This window comes from Struthio camelus, chromosome 4 (assembly GCF_040807025.1).
Source record: "Struthio camelus isolate bStrCam1 chromosome 4, bStrCam1.hap1, whole genome shotgun sequence".
Classification (NCBI taxonomy): Eukaryota; Metazoa; Chordata; class Aves; order Struthioniformes; family Struthionidae; genus Struthio; species Struthio camelus.
The window spans coordinates 33,968,117-33,988,804 of NC_090945.1; the positions used below are offsets into that span (position 1 = coordinate 33,968,117).

At 42.7% G+C, this 20,688-nt stretch overlaps 1 protein-coding gene across 6 annotated transcripts in view; it reads left to right on the forward strand.

Moving 5' to 3' along the window:
- The first annotated feature begins 8,100 nt into the window (after positions 1 to 8,100).
- Positions 8,101 to 20,688, forward strand: part of GAB1 (GRB2 associated binding protein 1) — a 101,330-nt gene continuing 88,742 nt past the window's right edge. Inside the window, exons 1-2 of one of the 6 annotated variants that reach the window (XM_068942153.1) lie at positions 9,009 to 9,055; positions 20,205 to 20,305. Coding sequence is in view for 5 of the 6 variants with exons in the window: in XM_068942146.1 (XP_068798247.1) it covers positions 8,715 to 8,786 (72 nt within the window). In the remaining variant the exon portion in view is untranslated. Of the gene's footprint in view, positions 8,787 to 9,008; positions 9,056 to 9,693; positions 9,766 to 20,204; positions 20,306 to 20,688 lie in introns of those variants that run through there. The other 5 variants (XM_068942146.1, XM_068942142.1, XM_068942149.1 and 2 more) reach the window with 5 other exon arrangements.

A 20,688-nucleotide genomic window follows, 5' to 3' on the forward strand; every position in this document is an offset into this window, starting at 1 on the left:
TCCAAGGAGATTTTTTCAGAACTGGGAGACGCGGAACATGCATAATCTTTTTTCACGATGTTCTCTTTCACTGATATAATTGTCCCTCCCTCTCCTTTTTCTAGACTTGGCCTGAGACATGATGAAAAAAACAGTTGTGACTCCACTGTTCTCTTGTTGTACTGTTTCTCTTATATTCTTTTAATTTGTCCCTGACACTCTGTGACCTCTAGGCTAGCCATTTCCTCCTCCTCTGGCAGTGGCACTCCACCTTTTATAATCTGTCATTTTTAATGTGATTTTTTCTTTCTGTTTTTAGGAGTACAGAAACATTTGGAAGTTGTAATACAAACTTGAGCAAAATGATATGTTCCACTCACTTAGCTGAGAATATCTGCTTTGCTCCACTACTGTCCTTTCATGACAAGACAATTCTTCCCAGAAAAGATCAGACTGAGCCTGAAAGAGTTCAAACCTATGAGAGAGAAAAAGATTTTTCTAACGAAGCCTGAGTCCAGTGTGAAAACTCTTAAAATTAAATAAAATAAAATAATGAAAATCCTGCAAAGGAAAATTTCATGTACCCCTGTTTGGAAAGGCAGAGAGAGAAGTACACCTTCCTTTGGCCCTTGGAAGGGCCAAAAGCCACCCCCAACTTTTGGGGCTTTTAAATGTTCTATAAATCTTAGATACTGTGATGGAGATTTTTAAAATTGTAATTTTAATAGTAGAAACACATCTGAATCTCCTTAGATTTAGGCTCTGGAAGTCTCGAGACAAACTGCTAAAGTTTTCATGAACAGCTACAGAAAGGGTCTCTCTCTCCTGTTTGCTCTGTCTGGGCAGGGTTGTCATTGCTTCAGGGCCAAGTGTTTGACTCTGGCTCTCAGATCTTTTTATCTAATTTGTAAATTCAATAGATCTCCTATCCCTGCTATCGATAAAGGCTGAGGAGTTTCAAAATTCTCAACAACACTCAACAGAGAGTAAAAAATATATATCCTCAGTCAGGACTGGCATTTCCCTCCGAGAATATGGTTGCTTTTCTCACTCACATGCTAAGGGGTAAGTTTCATCTTACCTAATTTTACGTGTCACAAGTATGGCTGTCTACATTTGAGCTAGTTGTCCAGACTCCTTTTCTAGTCCATAGAGATAAACAAGCACTTCAAGGACACAATTCCTCTAATCAATTTAGACATCTGCCTTAGGTAGAGAAGAAATGTGTCCTCGTCACCTATATCTTGTCACTGGCTATAAATGAAGTGCTGATGACTGTCTCATATGCAAACAACTACACTGTAGATTAGTACATTTACATGAGATAAATCTCAGCCTAGATGACTTGCACTGCTAGTTAGCTTCATATAATAGGGCTCCCCTATGGCTGAGGCTGTAGGCAATTGCTAGGATTACCCCTGAAACCGCCTCTGCCCTTACTCAAGTAGAAAGTGTTAATGTTGTAAGAGGCTTACATTTCCTATCCTTCCAGTCAGATAAAAGAGAAGTAAATGTGGCTGTTTGAAGAGAAACTACTTAGAATGAGGGTTAAGCATTTCTAAAGGAGGCATCCTTAATTCTGCAGAGAAGATATTTCAGTGCTGCTAATTTCATGCGTAGTACTAGAACCCAGAAAATATGAGTGTAGGCCCTAAAGTGTCACCCTGTAGTCTGAGAACAGGTTAGAAAGGCTCCTTCTTGCTTCTCTCTCTGTCTTGTGATGGTAGGCTTGTTGTGCAACGTTCGAAGTCATTTACGCATTCATTAGAGGGACCTCTGCTCGCTAGTACCTTCGTTAACTGATTAATTTATTTAATTTTTGCTGTATGTTCCTACTGCAGTGTCAAAAACATTCCAAGACATCCAGTGACTTTAATCCTCCGACTAAATGATTTCCTGTGAGTACTGCAGCATAGATGTTGGCTTAATCTGCTAGAGAGAGACAGGAACTTCAGCTAAACACATCTGATTCCAGCCTGGCATTTAAACACCTTCCTCCTTTCTTCAGACACTTCTAGTTAATCTCTCAATTTCTGTATTTTATTTTCAAAATATCAGTTACACAGAACTGCTTAACCATGGAGATTACAACAAAGAAAAAAAAAAGGTAGGCTTTGTAGCTGACAGAACATATCATTATACTTGCATTGTAAGTTCAATTATTCCAATTGTCGTATTGCATGAAAAATCTCTCTAACCAACATATACTCTGATGCACTTGCTTTTTCATGCTGTAACAGAAACCGTCAGCCTGCAATGCCTTCATATGTGCTGTCTCTTAGCCTTTAACTCCTCCTTCAGTGCTCTACCTCATAATAAATTTCTTCTGGGAGGAATTCAATACATCTTCCACCTTGTGTTTTTGGAGCTCGAACCATGCTCCAGGTTAAGCAACCAGGCTTAATATGTTTTCTTGACTACGCGCAGCGTTGGAGAATGAAATATTGGTCTCTTATATGACCATGCATTACAATTCTTCCTGAAAACAAGGTCATCTCTATAGTAATTCTTATTTCTATTACAGGATCAAATCAAAGTTTCCAAATCAGGCTTGTCTGAACTATTAAGTTTCCATCGTGCTGAATTTGGAAAATACCTCCCATGATACAAAAAGTCTGCTCACTTTCACTGCAGCAGGATAAATGCAAAGGTATCATCCTTACGGAGGGAAAATCCTGTTGATTTATTTTTGAGCAGAATAGAACTGAGGAAGTTTCTGCATGGCTGGCCAACCAGCTTGCCTGCTCCTTCTTCCTTGCTTAGTCTGAAAAAAAAAAAAGGGGAAATTCCCTTGCATGGAATGAGACAGTCCACTGATCCTTTGGCAAAAATGAGAGGACAAATATTTACCAGTGAATTTCCATTCCAGAAGTGGGAAGGAGTGTTTTCTACAAAAAAGGAAATCTCAACATATTTCACCAATGTAGAAACTCAAACTGTTCCTTTTTCATATGAGCTTTGCAGTATAGCCTTTTATTTATTTTTTTACACTCACATGAGAGGAAGAATACAAAAAGACAAAAGGTAGTTTAACAATCAATGAACGATCCTAAAGTGTGTGGACATGAAGTCATCTCATTTAAAAGTCTGTTTTGTATTAGACTTTCCTCAATTTCTTTGACAAATAATCTAAATAACTAGAATCTGAAAGTAATAATAGATAAAGCTATCCGCAAACTGACCAAAAAGAACTCTGTAAATTAAATTTATCTAGGAAGATTTCCGAGCTCAGAGAGGAAATATCTGAGATGAAAACAGATGTCTATATTGGGTTTTTTTAAGGTTAGAAGAATCTTTTTGCACCGGTTCATTGCTGTGTAAATACGTAAACATGTTCTGGGATATAGTTTGACATGCAAAATATGATTTTTTTTATTAGAGTTTTAAGTCTATGTCATAATTAAGAGCTGTGGTCTTATTATGCAATTCCAGCATTTCTAAGCTATTTGTATGAGAAATTAGTATCATTCATATTTTTAAAAAACAAATCCATATGAATTTAATCTCCTCTTCTATCAGCTCCTGCTTCCTTTGTCAAGAAGCCTTGGCAGACATACCAGGGGCAATGAATTTACACATGACCTACTCTATGTGGTAAAATATATAAATATTCTACTCCAAAATTTTGGAGAACCCATTTAAAACACTTTGGAATGCACTCACAAAATAACGCAAAGTCAATGGAAGAACCAAGGCTTCTTTCACATGCTCTTATAAGCAAGGTAATAATTGAGATGAAAAAATGTCAGAGGAGCCTAAAGCCCAAAAATAACACAGTTAATTAGTTGGAAGGTGGCAAAAGCACCATGACTGTGAGTGGTAGTCACATACCAGAGCACAGTGTCGCCTGGCCAGTTAAAGTGCATTTTAGTCAGTTTTGTACTACATACTTCACTACAGTATCTGGTCACAAAACGGATACTATTTTGGATGACAACAGCTATGCAGGGTTCATAAATAGTAACATATGCAACCGTGCAGTGGCTAGGCCTGAAATTATTTTGGCATTGTAGTCAGTGAGAATTCCATCTCTGCTCAATTCTCTAGCTGCTTTGTTGGGCACATCCTTTCCCTGGCTACATAGAGCATTGCAAAAACTGCAAACTTCTTTCAAAAAATGGAAAAAACAACTCAGTAACCCCATCACCTGCGAAACAACTGATTGCAGTTGATTGTTTTATTACTGCTATTAAAAAAAAGAGACAATCTAAAGCAAAGGAACTTCACCTGAAAAATAAGGTGGCAATTCCTCAGAAGTCCTGAGTATTCACAACATGAGAGAGCAAGATTGTCTTAGCACCTGCAATGAAACCTCTTCAGGTTTTCAGGCCATCACTGATACATTGGCAAGGCAAAGAAAATCCTTTCTTCTTCAAGACTGTCCTTGTACAGAAACACAAAAGATCTCCATAGTGCAATTAATTGAGCTCATAGGATCTTTATTCTCTGCGCTTCCTGAATCACAGCACACTTGTACAGAAATAACCCTCTGGAACAAAGTGAGGGGAGAGGGTACTCGTGTCCTTATGTGCAGTTACAGTAGTCTATCAAGCCAAATGGCAGTGTGACCCAACGGCTCCACCACGAGCTTGTCAGAACACTCTGTGACCTTAGTGAGTCTGTACTTCCACGCACGAGCTGTACTTCAGGAGAATTTCAAAGTGGACCACGCTTATGTTGTTTAAAGTTTCAAGGCAAAAACACAATAAGAAAACTAGCTGAAACATTCAAGTTTGATAGAAATTTTTGCAGTTTTTAATCCTAACTTAAGGAAATCACGCCCTACCTTACCTTACTGTAAGGACGGCATAATTGCTTCACTATAGTTAGGCCCACTAACTTCTCTACATAGACAGTTATACAGCAATAACTATGCAGACGTTACAAGTCAGACTTAAATACTGTGCTATTTATGCATTTCATCAGTGTTCTTAATTGCTTTGGTTTGCCCTAATTCAGGATGCCTCAATTATGAACTGTGGAACATTGTCAGTTATGCATGGAAACTCACTGTATTAACATTCTCAGTTTTGCTAGCTGTTAACTTACTTTAAAAGATAAATATAGCCACATGCAGCTCTTTCTTAAGATTACTGGTCAAAGTGCCAGTGAAATTGTAAATGGGTAGTTCCAATAACAAATTGAGTGTCGAAAGAGAAATACACCACCATGATCAGCAAGGAAGCAGTCCATTAGACAACATCTTAAAAAAAGATGTTACGTATCTAACAAGTCATTCTGAAGTATTTCTTTGCTGTATTATATTTTCTTAAATTCAACAATCCAATGAACCATTTTTAAGACAGTGTTTGGGCCTGTTATTGTATATAACAATAAGGCACGGTCTAAAAATAAGTGTTTACTACTTTCTCATCATTTATTGATATACTTGACATCTACTCCTTTTTCCTAACCTGTGATTTATCACTATATGGCAGGCATGAAACCTACACACAAAGTGCATCTCTAGGTAGCTGTTTTCAAGAAAATTAATTGCTACTGTAGTTACAGGACAAACTAATGCTGGACTCTGGGCTAACACCGGTTCCAGCATATTTTAAAATATCTATGTAATGTCAAAACATTAGACAACTACATTAGTGGTTTAAACAAAAGAGCTATACTGAAGCCCACCGTGAAGTCTAAACCACATATTACAATTTGAGCTCATACTTATCAACTGTACGCATCAAATCACCTTCTCACTCTTTCCGCTACCCCACTGAAGTAGATGAAATGATGTTTCATCAAAATATAAGCGAGGATGGTTTGGATGCTAGGATTTGTGCACTTTAACATTGGTAAAGCACAAAATTCACTGATTGTCTTTTTCTAAATGTTTTTGGTAAAATCTTTTGTTCTTTCATTATCTTTCTTTTAATATTTAATAGTGCTTTACCTGTCATAAAACTTCAAGCACTAGTGAAAGTAACTCTGTGTAAAGATCTACAGTGAAGTGGATGCACCGATTTCAATGGCTCTTGGCTTTAATCTTTCATTTTCCTGTTACTTTTGCAAGTGACTTTGTCAAAATGCTACTGATGCTGTTTAGTTACTTTTTAATGCGCTATACCTTGATGAATCACAGTAACTATGACACTGCCTTCAACAAAGGTACACTAGGGGGACTATTTGTCTGCAGTGGAAGAGCACTGCTGTTAACCAAACAACATGTCCCATTCCAGAACCCTGCAAATAAGTAATCTGAAAAAAAAAAATCATATTTAGAGCTCCTTTTTGTTGGAGTGGAAAAGATAGAGCACTGTCAGCAGAGATTAACTGTTCAATGGACTTATTTTTACCCTTTTAATTGAATAATGCCTAGGACTGCCTTGCATACCACTGTCCTTTTTTCTCAGTTGCATTTATCTGTAGGACGGTGGCAAAGAGGAGCCTTGGTTGTGAACAGACCCTACCTGTGGAAGATACTGTGCAAACACAAACCAGAAAGCCCTGTCCCCAAGACCTCACAGTCTAACTAGCAGACAAGAGGCAACGCACGTGAGAAGAGAAAGGTGAGAAAACGCATTAGTCGCTGTTTACATCACCAGACTTTAGACCCCAAACACCATGTAATTTGCTGACTAATCTCGGGAGCTGATTGCAATCTCCACCGGCTGGTGGAGAGCAGGAGTTACTGTCGGTGCTCTGACTCGCCCTCTAGAGGCGCCTTTCCTGCCACTGACTACACAGGGAGCTGGTTAGTTTTTTACCAACAAAGGTGGGCGCTGTGGTTACTTCCCAGGGAAATGCAGGAGCCAGCATTACAGCCAGCGGATACACCACTTAAAAATAACACTGTAAACACCACATACAAATAAGTAGGCCCGAGCTGTCAAAAAACGTGACTTTTTTGGTAGGGAACACTCTCGTGCTGAGGGGTTTCGGGTTGGCTGGTTGGTGTTTTAACTGTAGCTCCACAGGCTCGGGCGATGGTGGGTGGTGCGTACGTGTTAACTGCAGAGACGCTTCAAATCCGTCCGACACGTCCACCTTAATTAATACATCTCATCTGTCACATGCAGACGTGTAATTACAGCTTTCTTACCAGAAGCAACGTCACTCCACAGGGCCAGAGGCTCGCTCTGGGAAGAAATGAACTTGGCATTTAACTTTTCTAAGCCAGTAACCGAACTTTCTACTTTTTTGCCAAGGCAGTTTCAGACTTGCTAAAAGGAGTTTACTTTCGCCGAGTTGTTTTTAAAGCCGTTTTTATAGGTGTTTTTTTTGTTTTGTTTTCACCTCTAATGAATGATTTTGCGGTGTGTTTCAAAGAATTAATCAACATTTCAGTCATAATTTTAACATTTGTTATTCAAATCAGCATTAGCTTCACAGACCTGTCCTTCAGAGCTGAGAACAAACCCGTGCCCTCCTCAGCTCCCGTGAATATTCAGCTGAAGCTCCGCACGCCCCCAAAGCAGACCTCTCAACTCCACATAAGTCAGAAAAAAAAAAAATCTGCTCTTGGGGGTGGGGTGAGGCAACCTACCCCCCTTCTCCTTTTCCTTTCTCGCCTTCCAGCGGGGCAAACGGTCAGCGCCGAGGGCGCCGCCCGCCGAACGCTCCGCGCGCCTCCTCGCGCCCCCCACCTCCCTAACGGCCCCTAACGGCCGCGCCGCCGCAGTCGCCGCGGCCCGGCTACCCGCCGGGGGCCGCTCCCGCTGGCAGACTACAGCTCCCAGGATCCATGTCGGAAGCGCCGTCCCCTCCCTCCCTCCTTCCCTTCCCCCTCCCGGCCCTTGTTGTTTGAAAAGGCTCTGGCGGAGTTTCAGGGGGAGCTGCGGCTCCTCGGCTCGCCGCGGCTGCCCGCCCGTTGTGGCGGGGGGGAGAGCGGGGCGGGGTGGCGCCGTCGTTCAACTGGCCACCGCGGCCGGCGCTGTGGAGAAAAAGTGGGCTGGGGGGGGGGGGGGACACGCTTTGAATACCAGGGTAAATCCCTCCCACACTCGTGAGGAGAGGGAGAGGGGACCCGACCCCGCGGCGGCGTGGGGGCGAGACCCGGCCGCCGCTGCCCGGCTGCGCCCCCGGGCTCCGCTCGCCGAGCCCCGCGGGGGGCGGCGTCCGGCGGGCCGAGGCGCCCCGTCCCCCCGCCGTGCCCCGGAGGTGAAGGCGAAGGAGGCAGGAGCGCTGGCCGGTCCCCTCCTCCCCGCGCGGAGGGGAGGAGGAGGAAGGGGAAGGAGCAGGAGGTAGTGAGCCAGCCCGCCCGAGTCGCTGCGGCAGCCAGCGCCGAGATTTGCCAGGCGGCCGGGAGGAGGGGAAGCCCCTCCCGGAGCCTTTCTCCGCCGCGAGGGTCCCGGCGGCGAGGAGGCGGCGCAAGCGAGGCGGGGCGGCGGCGGCGGCTGGATCCTGCCCTGGGACGCCGGAGCCGAAGTTGCGGCGGGGCGGCGGCCGCCGCTCGTCGTCTTCTCCCGATGTTTGTGTGAAGGGCGGCGAGGAGGAAGGGGGGAAGCCTCCCACCTCAGCCCCGCTCGTTACTCCGCTCGGCCGCCGCTCCGGCTGTTTGTGCGTGCGTGAGAGACAGACAGACAGACAGACAGACAGACACCACACACACAGAGCGCTCCCCCCGCCCGCCCCTGCCCTGCCTGCCGCCCGCCTCGCTCCCTGCCCTCGCCCCGCAGCCCCAGGAGGCCGGAGCGGGCGCCGTGCTGCCGCCGCGTCTCGGGGCTCCCGCGGCCCGGCTGCCCGAGGAGGAGGAGGGCGACTGGCCTGGCGGGCAGGCGGCCCCAGCCATGAGCGGCGGCGAGGTGGTCTGCTCGGGCTGGCTCCGAAAGTCCCCGCCGGAGAAGAAGTTGAAACGCTACGTGAGTGCTCTTCCCCGCTTGGCGCTTCGCGTCCCCTCTCCCGTCCCCCGCTTTCCCCGTCCGCTCCCTGCCCTCGCCCCTGCGCCCCTCGCCTCTGCCCCTTTCCGCCGTCCTCCCCGGCCCGGCCCGGCCCGGCCCGCCGCCGCCGCCCCGCCGGCCCCTCGCGGCTCCGCGGCCGCTGACAACGCGGGGCGCGGGCGCTGCCCGGCCCCCTCGGCCGCCGCGCCTCGGCCGGCTCCCGCAGGGCTTTCGGTCGGCTTTGTGTGTGTGTACGTGTCTCTGTTCGTTTCTTTCTGTTTTTATTATTTTTTATTGGGGGGGGGGGGAGGAGGTGAAAAAGAAGGACACCGAGCGGTCAGATGTTTCTGCCTTCGTTTTATCGCCTTTCTGAGCGAGTTGGGAGAGGGGCGGAGTTTTTTGGTTTTTTTTTTTTTCTTCTTCCCTTTGGATCCGGGCTTAGCAAATATATGTGTTTTAAACGTAAACCCTGGCCGTGCCGGTGCGCGCGTGGAGGGGGCCGGGGCCGGGGCCGGGGCCGGGGCCGCCCCGCTCCGTGCGGCGGCCGCCGTCGCTGGCCGGGAGGCTGCGGGAGCCGGCGATGCCCCGGGAGCCGCCGGGCCCGGCCCGGGCACCCAGCGCTTTGGGACAGAGCGGGAAAGCGGCCGGAGAGAGGAAGGAGTTGCAATACATTTGTCGTCTTCTTCTTCTTCTTTTTTTTTTTTTTTTTTGATAGCAGCCTACTGTTGCTCCGAAGTAAATATTTTAACAGGCTGTAGAGGAGCTGACATTTCGGTTGCAGGAAAATGGAGCTTGTTTGCTGAGAGGGCAGATTTCGTGACAGGGGAACAGCAACGCTGTTGTGCTCTGGGTAGCTCTTCGGTGTTGGCGGAGACGCTGTCAAGTCACGTAGGAGGGATGGGTGATGCCAGAAGTCCTCTTTGCCGAGGCCCTTTCCCATTGGCACCGAAGTAACTTCATGGTATTTGTGTAATTGGTACAAAATGTTGGGGCATTTTTTTTTTTGTTTTTCTCCCTCCCCAAATCTTCGTTTAGCAAGTATTTAAATAGAAATGGGCTTTGCAGTTACCAGTTTTACCAAAGTAATTAAGCCTCTTCACGTTCATTTGAGAATCTGTGAATGCAGATCTTAATGTGATCGGGTTATTTTAATTTGTTAGTGATTGACAGTCACTTCCTGGAGAATAAACTTAGAGAAACACGCGGTTGTTGTTACTGATGAATTGTTAAATGCCAAGGAATTGGCTAAATGTGGCTCTTCTGCTTTTTTCCCCTTCCAAAGAAGGGGGAGGATAGCCCACCCTCCTGTTCCCACTGGCAAAAATCCTGTTCATGCTAAGGCTACAGGATCAGACTTGCAAAGAGTATGTCGTGATGGGCCTGGGAAGGGCTGTGCTTCCCCGCCAGATTGGACATGGGCTGTGTTTTTGGCTGATCTGCTGCGTGTACTTGTATACACATAGGGAATATACTCACAGGATACCATTTCACTTTAGCAGTGAAATGTGTAGGTATTAAGTAAACTATTAAAGTTTTTAAAGTTTGAGTTTTCTGCCCAAGCTTTAAATAGCAAACAGTTATGCTGCCTGTTGATGGCAGAAATTGTAAACAAGCACTTGGTGTCCTAAATTGATACTGTAAATCACAGTCTTTAAATACACTAGCTTTTTTTTTTTTTTTTCCATGTAGCTATCTTCTCAAGGTATATTCACGTCATTCATTCATGCTCCCATATTAAGATAAAATTACACCCTTTGAGAGGAAGTCTCTAACTGTCGTGTTGGTTAAGGGGTTCGCAGTCCTGAAGAAGTGGTTCCTTTATCTTTACTCAAAACGGAGGTTTTTTTTGAGGAGTTAGAGTATCAGAGGGATAGTACAGCAAGCTTATATTAGCTTCAGCATGACTTAGTTGGTACAGCTTCTGTATGCACTGTAGGCCGTAAGGTCGTAAGTTTAAATCTTGCACGTTGCTGTCAACTGTTACCTGCTTGTACTCTCCTGCATGAAGGAAAGGTGCTGTCTGAGGGAGGGATTAAAGCAAGATTTCTCCTGCTTGTCTGTAGTGGTTTGTGTTCGTTTCAAAGGCATAAAAGTGACCTCTGCGTCATGGTTGTTGGCTTTATCCAAACAAAAAGTTGACAAACTCAAGACAATGATTTTGGACTGAGTGCACAGTGATTGAAACGTTGGCTTGTGCTCTCTGTAATTTTATGTCTATGATAAGGCACAAAAGAGCTATGTTTTTAAAGCTATGTTATACTGGTGATATTTCAAGAGGCTGCATGAGAAGAAAAGACAGGAAAGCCTTTTCAGCAGAAAACTGCTTTTCTGCAACACATACTTTTCACATATATATATGGAAAATTGTAACTTCACGCCCTATTAGTTTTTGCATGCGAGTGTTGGGGCAAATCCAGGTTACCATCTGGGAAGGGAGATAAAAAGTTTGAAATTGCAGTTAAATATGGTTTCAGTTCTTAGGAAGGGTGAAAAGGAACACTTTGAAGCTAGTGCATAGACATATGTTTCACAGGAACTTTTAATTTTTGTTTGAAGCAGTTGGACACAGTATTAAAGCTAGCTTACAACCATTTGGAGCCTAAAAAGAAATAACTGTCCTGGAGGTGGAAAAATCAGATTTGCTTGGATATCTGCCTTAGCACCATGTATTTCTTTCCCCACCTCAAAAGCAGTCCTATTTTCATGTCTTGTTCATGCATTTTTGGTTTGGAAGTAACTTTCCAGTAACCTTTGTCGCCAGTTGTTGGTTCCCTGGAGCTGGTATTGGGAATGGTTTGTTTGCTGGAATAGGCTGGTTGTTGTCAGCAGGCAGATCTCTGAGCAGGAAACTAGTTGCAAGAAACCTTTGGCGTCAGCTGTGGATTAAAGATCAGGATGTGGATTTAGGAGGGGAAAAGGGAAAGGAAATAGGGGCTAAATCCTGCACAGATCTCTGCGGCTTGTGCAACGCTCGCATGAGTAGCGTGAAAGAACTGGCTTTTGCATAGGGATGGAGGACTGTCACGTTTTGCAGCTTCTGCTCCCCTCTGTATTGTTTCTTTTTCTCACTTGTTCAGTTGCCTTCAGTTTTGCGTATATCTTATGCCTTAACCTACTGCCACTAACCTGTACTTTTTCTGTTCTAGTTCTCTCATTTTTAAAGATGTAAATGGAAAACCCCTTCCCCCTGTCTCTCCTGTAAAAAAGGATAGTAAAACCTGGCTTCATAATTCTCTGCTATATTGCAGTTCTTCTGTGCCTGTGCCAGTTCACATAGCTGATTTTCTCTGGGGTAGCTCTATTTAGAGAACCAGATATTTAAATACAGTTGTCTCCTTGGTGAAGCAAGGGAGAAAAGGTTGAGTGAATGGGAAAGACTCCTGAAATCTCTCCTGCAGTTCCTACATTTTCGTTTGCGTGGTGGCTAGCGTTAAGTATAGCTGCTGAATTTGCTTAAAACCAGTTGATGCTTGGTTTATACAGTTGATTCACAGAAAGTCTGCTAATATAGAGTGTAGCATTTGGTGTTTTGGTAATTTTAAGTCAAGTGTGATGTAACGGAGGCTGAGCTTTGTATTGCACTGGCTTATGTTCTCAAGTGAGAATGTAATTCTCAATGTGCTTACTGAAATATATTCTATTTTGTAAAAGGTAAAACTTCATCCAAAAAAACACAAACATTCTCTACTGGGGGAGGAGTCAGCACTTTTATGGGTAGGTTGGTTCAGACTTCTCTGTATATTTGATAGGCTTCCCCGTGTGTTCCCACAACACTTTTGAAAGTATATTAGAAACTTTAATTTCAGTGTTACTCTCTTGTCCAAAACCAGAAGGACTTTTGGTTACTCTAATTGATCACCTGTACAGTTATTTTAAAATGAAGAGTTTAAAAATGAGAAACAGACTTGATCTCTCCAGGATATCAGAGGCACTGATATAATTCAGACGAAACTACATAGCATTCAACTACTTATTTTAATATTCTCTGGTTTAGACAACTGAGATAAGATAGTGACTAAAAAGTGGCAGATTATTAAACTAATTACTGAGCTTTGGACTATAGTCTAAGGTGCTGTAGGTGCAAAAGTAATAGAAATGGAATATTTTACTGTGGATTTCTTTGGCACTAATCACGTAGCTGCCTATTCTGTCCTGAGTAATACTTAAATGTGCTAAGATATGTAATGATGTTAAGAAATATTTTATTCAGCAGAATAGCTGTAAACCAGTAAAAGCTGAAGTACCTGACAAAAATCTTCTTTCTGGAAGGCATCTGTTTGTTAAAACCTTTTGTGATCTTCCGTCAGCATGGTAAGCAAATTAAAAAAGCCAGCTGATTTACACAAAGAAAACAAGATTGACTTGTTTGACGTCATTCAGTGCTATCCCTGCAAAGCAGAGTGGTCAAGTTAATTCAAGATAGGTGGGTGTAATCTAGTAATGTTATGAGATATCTTAATTTTCTGAACTTGGTTGTCTCTGCTCCTCCAGGAGTTGCTGAGGACCTTGCAGTAATCGGACCGTGCTCATGCAGAAGCCTCATGTTGTAGAAGAAAGTCTGTGCCTTCCCCTACTTCTATGCGCTGTGCAGGAACCTGTATCTTGACTTTGGATATTTTTAAAGAACACTAGTTAGGGAACCTTAAAATGTGAATTTGACAGCACAAGTAAGCATAACGTTTTCCGGTATCCCCTTTCATTATAGAAGGAAGCTGTGGTGGTCTGTGCGCCAACTGAAGATACCAAACTACGTGAGGTAGTACTTTGGGGGTATGTCCATGTTGCAAGCTTACCCTTTAGGCGTTTTATCTCACCTTAGCAGCACGGAACTGAACATGCAAGTATTTATCATCTTTGACACCTAGACATTTGCAGCTAGCGCTGACTTCTGCGCTGCCAAAGCTACAGCACTGGCAGTCATTGAGCTGCGGTGCGTGCTGTGAATTCTGTTATCTGTGAATGGCTTCAAGGGGAAGGACTGGAGAATCAATATACAGAACGCACTAAGTCTAATATACACATATTAAGTTAGAGGAGTCTCTTCTGCTAGTTATTCTGCTTCTTATGTAATATATCATACTGATGTACACTGTTTAATGTAAATGTTTCTGAGCTTGGGTGATCAGACTCCTAATACTCAAACTGTTTAAACACTTCTGCTCTGATAACTAGGAACGTTAGAGACTCAAGTAGCAGAAATGGATCTGTTTCTCTTTAAGTGAACTGGTGGACTGCTGGACATACAAAATAATCCAGATACTCATTAATGCATTTCTTGATGTGAGCAATTTTTGTTAACTGTTGTTGGATAGTAGCTCTTATTTTGAGGCCAGAATAGCTGAGAGCTGAGGAAATAGTAAAATTCCAAATTTTTAATGACATTGAAGATCATTCTCAGTTGAGTGTATACCAGGTTATGGATATCCTTTCAGTGTGCTTCTGCCTTTTGGTAGATGTGTTAATAAGATTTATTGCAGCTGATTACAATTCAATGAAGAACTAAAAGGGAGCAGGGAGAGGAAGTGGAAAAGCAAATTAATGTCTCCAGCTTTTTGTCATGCAGCACAGCAGCTGCTCCTCCACATATGCACAAAGTCTTACAGTTTTGAACATCCAGCGTAAGCAACATATCTATTAAGCTATCAGAAGAGATCATGAAATATCATGAGTTTAACTTCTAATTATATGCAGATGATATTGTTTTGCATGTCTTTTAATCATTTGTAAGCCCGAATGCTGGGAAGGCAGTTGTGTGAAATAAGTGTGAATTGGATATATTTAGAAAAGGAATGTTTTTATTGGACAGTTTAGCTTAAAAAAAGAAAGAAAGAATGATAGGCCTTGACTGTCAAAATGAGCATCAGTTTCAGAGGCCTTGGGGCGGGGGGTGCTTTACTGCTCCCAAACACCTGTATATCAGTGCTGTTGTTTTTAGTTGGCAGTCTTTCAGAAGGGATAGAATCTTTCCCTTTTCAATCTGCTTTTTTTTGTATGAACATTCCTCTATTTATAACGATAAGTGACAGACAGAAAATGGTTTCCAGTATCCTTTTCTTTTTCTCCTTAAATTTTTAAAATCTTGGAATGATTACTTGGACGCTTCTGTACTTTGCTAGTGTGTTTAAAGCCTTTTTTGGCATGACTTTTGGGTCAGATGATTAGAATCGAATGTAGTCTCTCTCTAGCATAGACCTTAGAACACATTTATTCCTCATTCCTTTTGGATCATGGCTTTGGCAAAAGCTTTGGTAAAAGTGAAAGGAACATCGGTAATTCAAAATGTAGCAATCTTAAAGAGATGAAGGTAATTTCATGTATGTTGGCTCTATTTTGGTTAGTCTCTCTTGCACTTTTTTAGTTTTGCTGTCACCTCTTTCTAGCCTAAAAATAGATTTCAACAATGTATATTAGATGAAATAGTTAAATCGAGGAGGGTGCAAATGATAAGATGCAAATTTTGTTTTGACTTGAAAGCAAACAAACATAAAACAAAGATGCATCTCCTTATTTTTTCATCCCCTAACTACTTGTTTATTGTTGCAGTGACAGATTTTGAGATTGATTTATCTTTTGTAAATGACCTTCACGTTTTCCCTGCTCCAATGACTAATCATTCTATTGCCAATATAAGCAATTTAATATGTTGCAATTTAATTGCAGTATTTCATTATGAGGGACAGACCTTATGTCATTCAAATCACTTGAGCAAGGCAGGCAGAAAGATCGGACAGAAAGGGATCATCTTGTCAAGGCAGGTATGTGTTGTGTACAGGTGAATATCGCTAGTCCAAAGTAAGTGGTTGTTTTTTATGGAAACTACTGTGACTTCAGCTCCTTATATGTACAGGCAAATATTTCTAAGACAGCCTTATTTTTTTTTCTTGGGGCAGGAGGAGAAATTCTGACATCTCTATATCAAGTACAAAGTGTTGCTTGCTTATTCCTAATTCCTGCTTTATCAGTTCTTGGTTAGGCTATTGCGGTTCTCTTTCATGAGTTCTCTGCCTTGTTTACTTTAGTAAAAGTGTTCATAGGCGTACAAATAGCTTTAGCTTTGTCAGTATTGCTGAGTGCAATATGCTAGTTGTATTTTTGTGCTTTCTTTTTTAAACTGGCTTCCAATAACAGATTATGTAGTCTGTTTCTGCGCTTTGATTTGGTCTTGCTGCTAGCTTTTGACAAAAGTTTTGTTTATCATGATTAAGTTTTGAGGCTTTTTGGAACATGCCACATTGCTTTTAGCTGTAAAATAATCTTACATTATGCAGTGTCTGACTGTCTGCTTAGTAGTGTCCAGCAGGGAAATGTTCGTAGAATAACTTTCAGCAAAATGAAAGAGACTGAATGAACTGTTAAATTCTCTAATCATCTCCCCCCTCCCTTTTTGACTGAGGTCTCATAGATGAAGGAATATGTTTAGTGGCATTTTATACACTGTAATTATGACTTTGGGATGAAAATCCCTGAGGATTTGATTTCTCTGAGGACAGTCACTGTGACATGTTTTTCTTCCTTCTTGCAGGTAAATGGTAATTATTTTGGATAACGACAACATGATAGTCAGCTGTCTTGGAGCTGGTGGAATAACAGCATATAACTGAAAAGTCAGGCAGTTATGTCTGTGTGGCTTGTGTATTCGGCATAATGTCTGTACATAATAACACAAATAATTCTTTGTAAAAATACATCTTGAGAAAGAGGTGATATTTCTGCTAGGAGAGCATACTGAGTGAGCGTGCCAGTCTGTTGCTCCTTGACAGCTGAGTTCCAGCTCCATATCAACAACTGAATTAAATGAAAAGATTTTGCTAGTTCTTCTTATTTTAAAGATAAATTCGTTGGCAGAATGTTTTAAAAATGATGCTTGATCAACAGCTGTGCTTATTCTTCTCTCTTGGAATTTCTGGGAAGCCTCAAGCTTTGTTGCATCTGCTTTTAAAAAGGAGGCAATTTTTGTGTCTTCCTCTGTAGACTGAGAAACTCAAGTTAGCTTTCTTGACATACAGTTATTTGGAAGCAAGGCCCTGTAGTTTTACCACACGGCTGGGAACGGTGACCTCACCTAGCAGCCGAAAAGCGACCTTGTCTCCTTGCGCGTTTTCTGCCCTAGAGCTTTCTAGCAGGCTAGCTGGTCACGCGTTGGCTGTCCGGCTGCTTTATAAAACAGCAGCAGATAAACTCTCCATGGCGTTGGAGATAGTGGCCGTCCCAAACTCGGTCTGCTTCCCCACCCTCTTTCGAGCGCAGCCAGCCTTGGGGCAGGGTGATGGCAGATGTGCTGCCTGCCTTCCTCCAGGGTAAGCCTGTCCCCACCCTGGGAGGAATGCGGTGGCTCTCAGTGGTGCTGCTGAGCACGTTCCACTCCTTCGTATTTCTGCCTTACAAGAAAAGGAATGAGAAAACCAACAGGAAAATAAACCAAAGTCTGTCTGTCTATTTTTATGTTTTCTGGGACTTGGGGTTTAAAAACGAAGCTTCTGTAGGTGTCTGCTGCTGACGGTAGGAGTTCATGGGATGAGATCTGGGGTATGGGATAGGCGTACAGGAAGCTATTCAAACACACTTAATATCCCTGCCTTCAAATAGACCTTTGATACAAGCAACACAAGAATTACACTGTATTTGGGAGAGTTATTAAAGGGTGAATACACACATGATATCGAATGCAAAGTAGATTTTTTTTAACTTTTAAGATTTAAAATGGAATCTTACACTTTTAAAAAACAAAAAGTAATTGTGAAAACAATGTTTTGTTTTCTCATTTTTCTTTTGTATGAAGAAACTACGCTGAGTCACGTAATGTACTAGACAAATGTCTCCATGTAGATTTTTAATCGGGATGAGGTGTAGTAGAGAAGCAGGTTTTGACATTTGGGGGAGGAGGATTGCTACCTTTAAAGGACTGCTTTTTGGAACAGCTAGTTCTACAGCACGTGAGCAATGGTTATTCTTGACTGAGTCCAAAGTCCAAATACAGCAGCTGGTGCACAGTTACGATCCAAAAAGCATATAAACTTTGGGGACCTTTAGAAATAGGGTGAAACGCTGAGAGCAAGTCTGCCCCTTCCCAGCAAGCACTAATATGAAAGTAAGAATCATATTAGGACAGACATTAAGGAAAAATTGTCTGTTACCCGTACTGTGATACTGTAAGGATTGATACTGTGCTCTTTTTTATCAAGAGGCAAATAAGCGAGGCTGACATAAAATAATGCATGGTCTTGAGGAGGTGAGTTGGTAATTTGTCCTTGCACAGTTTAAAAAGAAAGAGAGGAGGGCGAGCAGGAGGGGCACGCTGTGCAGTTAAGTTTAAAACTGAAGAGGTTTGCTTTTCCCAGAACAGATTAGGCAGTGGAGCACTTTGCCAAGTGATGTCCAAGACAGGAATGTAGGAGATTCCAGAGGGCTTGGACAGAAAGAATCTCACAGCTGTAGCAGCAAACACTTAGAGACTTGGAATATGACAAAAGGAGACTTAAAAAAAATGTTATTCCTTAACCAATTTCTTTTAATCCACCTGTGGTACAGTTGTCGCGAGGTAGGCTATGAGTGTGTTCCACTCTGGTGATTCTGCTTTCCTAGAAAGTAGTGATCTATATGAACCTGATTTGAGATGTAAGCCATAAACTGATAAAATTTTATCACTGTTGAATATTTCGCTTGTTATAAATCCACAAAGTCTTGTCACGTATTCATTAAAGAAATGTTTCTTCCTTTCAGTTATGCATTGTATTAAATCATGTTCTTATGGTAGCATTAGATAAACTTGACTTTTACAAAATTCTTTCCTGTTGCTAAGGGATATAACTTTTCCTGAAAAAGTAAGAAGTGTAAGAGCTGATCTGTAATCTTAAAGCATAAATGTGGAAAAATAACTTTCTTAAAACAATAAGTGTATCTTCCTGATTCTTGCATGCACCAATGCCTTCCCAAATACTGTTTCTGCACAATTACTGCCGAAACTGTGTGCATCGTGTTTTGTAGATAAGTTTTGCAGTCTAATGACTTGTTTGTTGCTCGGTGTGAAATAAAGCCCTTAAAGCTCAAAGCTGAGGGAATGTCACTTTCTTAGTTATGATCTAATGCACCTGTCTGTATGCATGAATGAAGTTAAATTGCATAAGCTTGTCAGAGCTATGAAAAATAACTTAAGCTACCCTTTATTATTAAAGGTCTGTCAGCAGACAGTAATGACTGACCCTTGGGTCTATATAAATGTGTTCTTTTAAGATAACACCTATTTTCTCCTTTCTGGAGTTTTGGGGAAGGAAAAGAAGAAATGGGGGGGGGGAGGAATATGTAAAATAAAGAGTAGCATTCAAGTGACTCATTAGCGTAAATTGGGAAACTTAACCCTGGTTTCATCCCAAGGTAATTTTATCTCAGGACAAGTAACAACAGAGTTTTTCTGCCATGGTGTATGCTAAGTTAATTGCCTTTTCACACTCCTTCGCCTTTTTCCTTGACCTGACACCTATGTTTATCTGTGAATCTCTACTGCTCCAGGATCAAAAAAAGATTGCAGGAATTTATTGTCTGATTTATGAAGAGACTAGCAGAAAAGTCTGTAGTGATTATATAAACGAGGCACCATCACCATTAGATAAACTTGATGGTGTTCTTTGGCAGCATTGTGTTAATGCCTTCTTAACTTTGGAATGGGCATATTTTTAAATTGCAGTAATAGTCTGTATAATTAGAACTAAAAATTTTTGCCAGGTACGTACCAGTGAGAGCGAGTCTCGGACACAGTGGAGGGGCGTTGCAGTGTCATTAGCAATGCTGGTGAGATGCCTGATTGCTTCCAGCGACTTCTTGGGAGGCCACCTTTTTCTCATCCGGATGCTTCTTTGTGTAACCTCTGTGTAACTGGTATCTGACAAAGTTGAAGTGTGTTCCTGCCTTCCTTTGGTACCTACCTGGAAAATGAGCCTTCTTTCCTTCCGCCTTTTTCCCATTTGCCACTGCTGAGCTGCTGGGAATTGAGTGTTGGCTACCATGATGTTTTCTCCCGCCCAGTATTGCCTCCTGTTAGGCTCATCATGGAACCCACTGCAGGGAGCGTCAAAAGGGCCTGGAGAGGTGGCACAGAGACCTTTCCTGATGGACTGCTTCCCTGATGGCTTCTGTTGCTTCAAAATGCCCTGTGGCAGCAGCATGAAATCGAATTTCACAACTGCTGCTCAGCACTGATAATGGGATGGTTTCAGAGGAAAGAAAGCACTGGTTTCCAAGTAGCTTGACTCCTGTGCTCCTGGTAGCTGTTGTGTAAAGGCGGGGGGCAGGATGGAGTGCTCCTCCCCGATATCTCTAACTGCTTACACAAAATAGAGAATTGGAAAGACCACGATCTAGCCTTTCCAGCTGAGGGACTGAGCTTGACAGATGTTTCTTTCTCAGTGCTAAGGAGGAAAGTCCCTGGCCAGCTGCTCTAGAAGAAGGGGTGAAAGGTGAAGAAATCCTGTGGGGCCTGCTGGGATCATATCTTCTGCCCTGCACACGTGAGAGGAGATCCAAAGCTCGTGGCTCTCATGTCCTCTCCTCCTCCTTCCTCTCATTGCAGCTATTTTGTGTTTATTTTCCTACTTTTAAATTGCATAATTTAGTTCTTCCTGTCACTTCCTAATGTCTGAATCATGGGTAGCTCTTCCTGCCTGCAGTAAACAAGCATTTTACTCCTGGCACCTTCCCAAAAGTTAAAAATGTATTTGGAGGGGCGGGGGGAGTCTCTGACAGTGTGCTTGGGAAGCTGATTTACTTGTGTACAGATTGGGTGAGCTGCTTTCTCCATATTTCTGTGGCCAGTTGAATTTTTTTTTTTCCCATCATCTGAGCAGGTACATTTGAGCAGGATATAAAAAGTGTACTAAGTTAATAACAACAG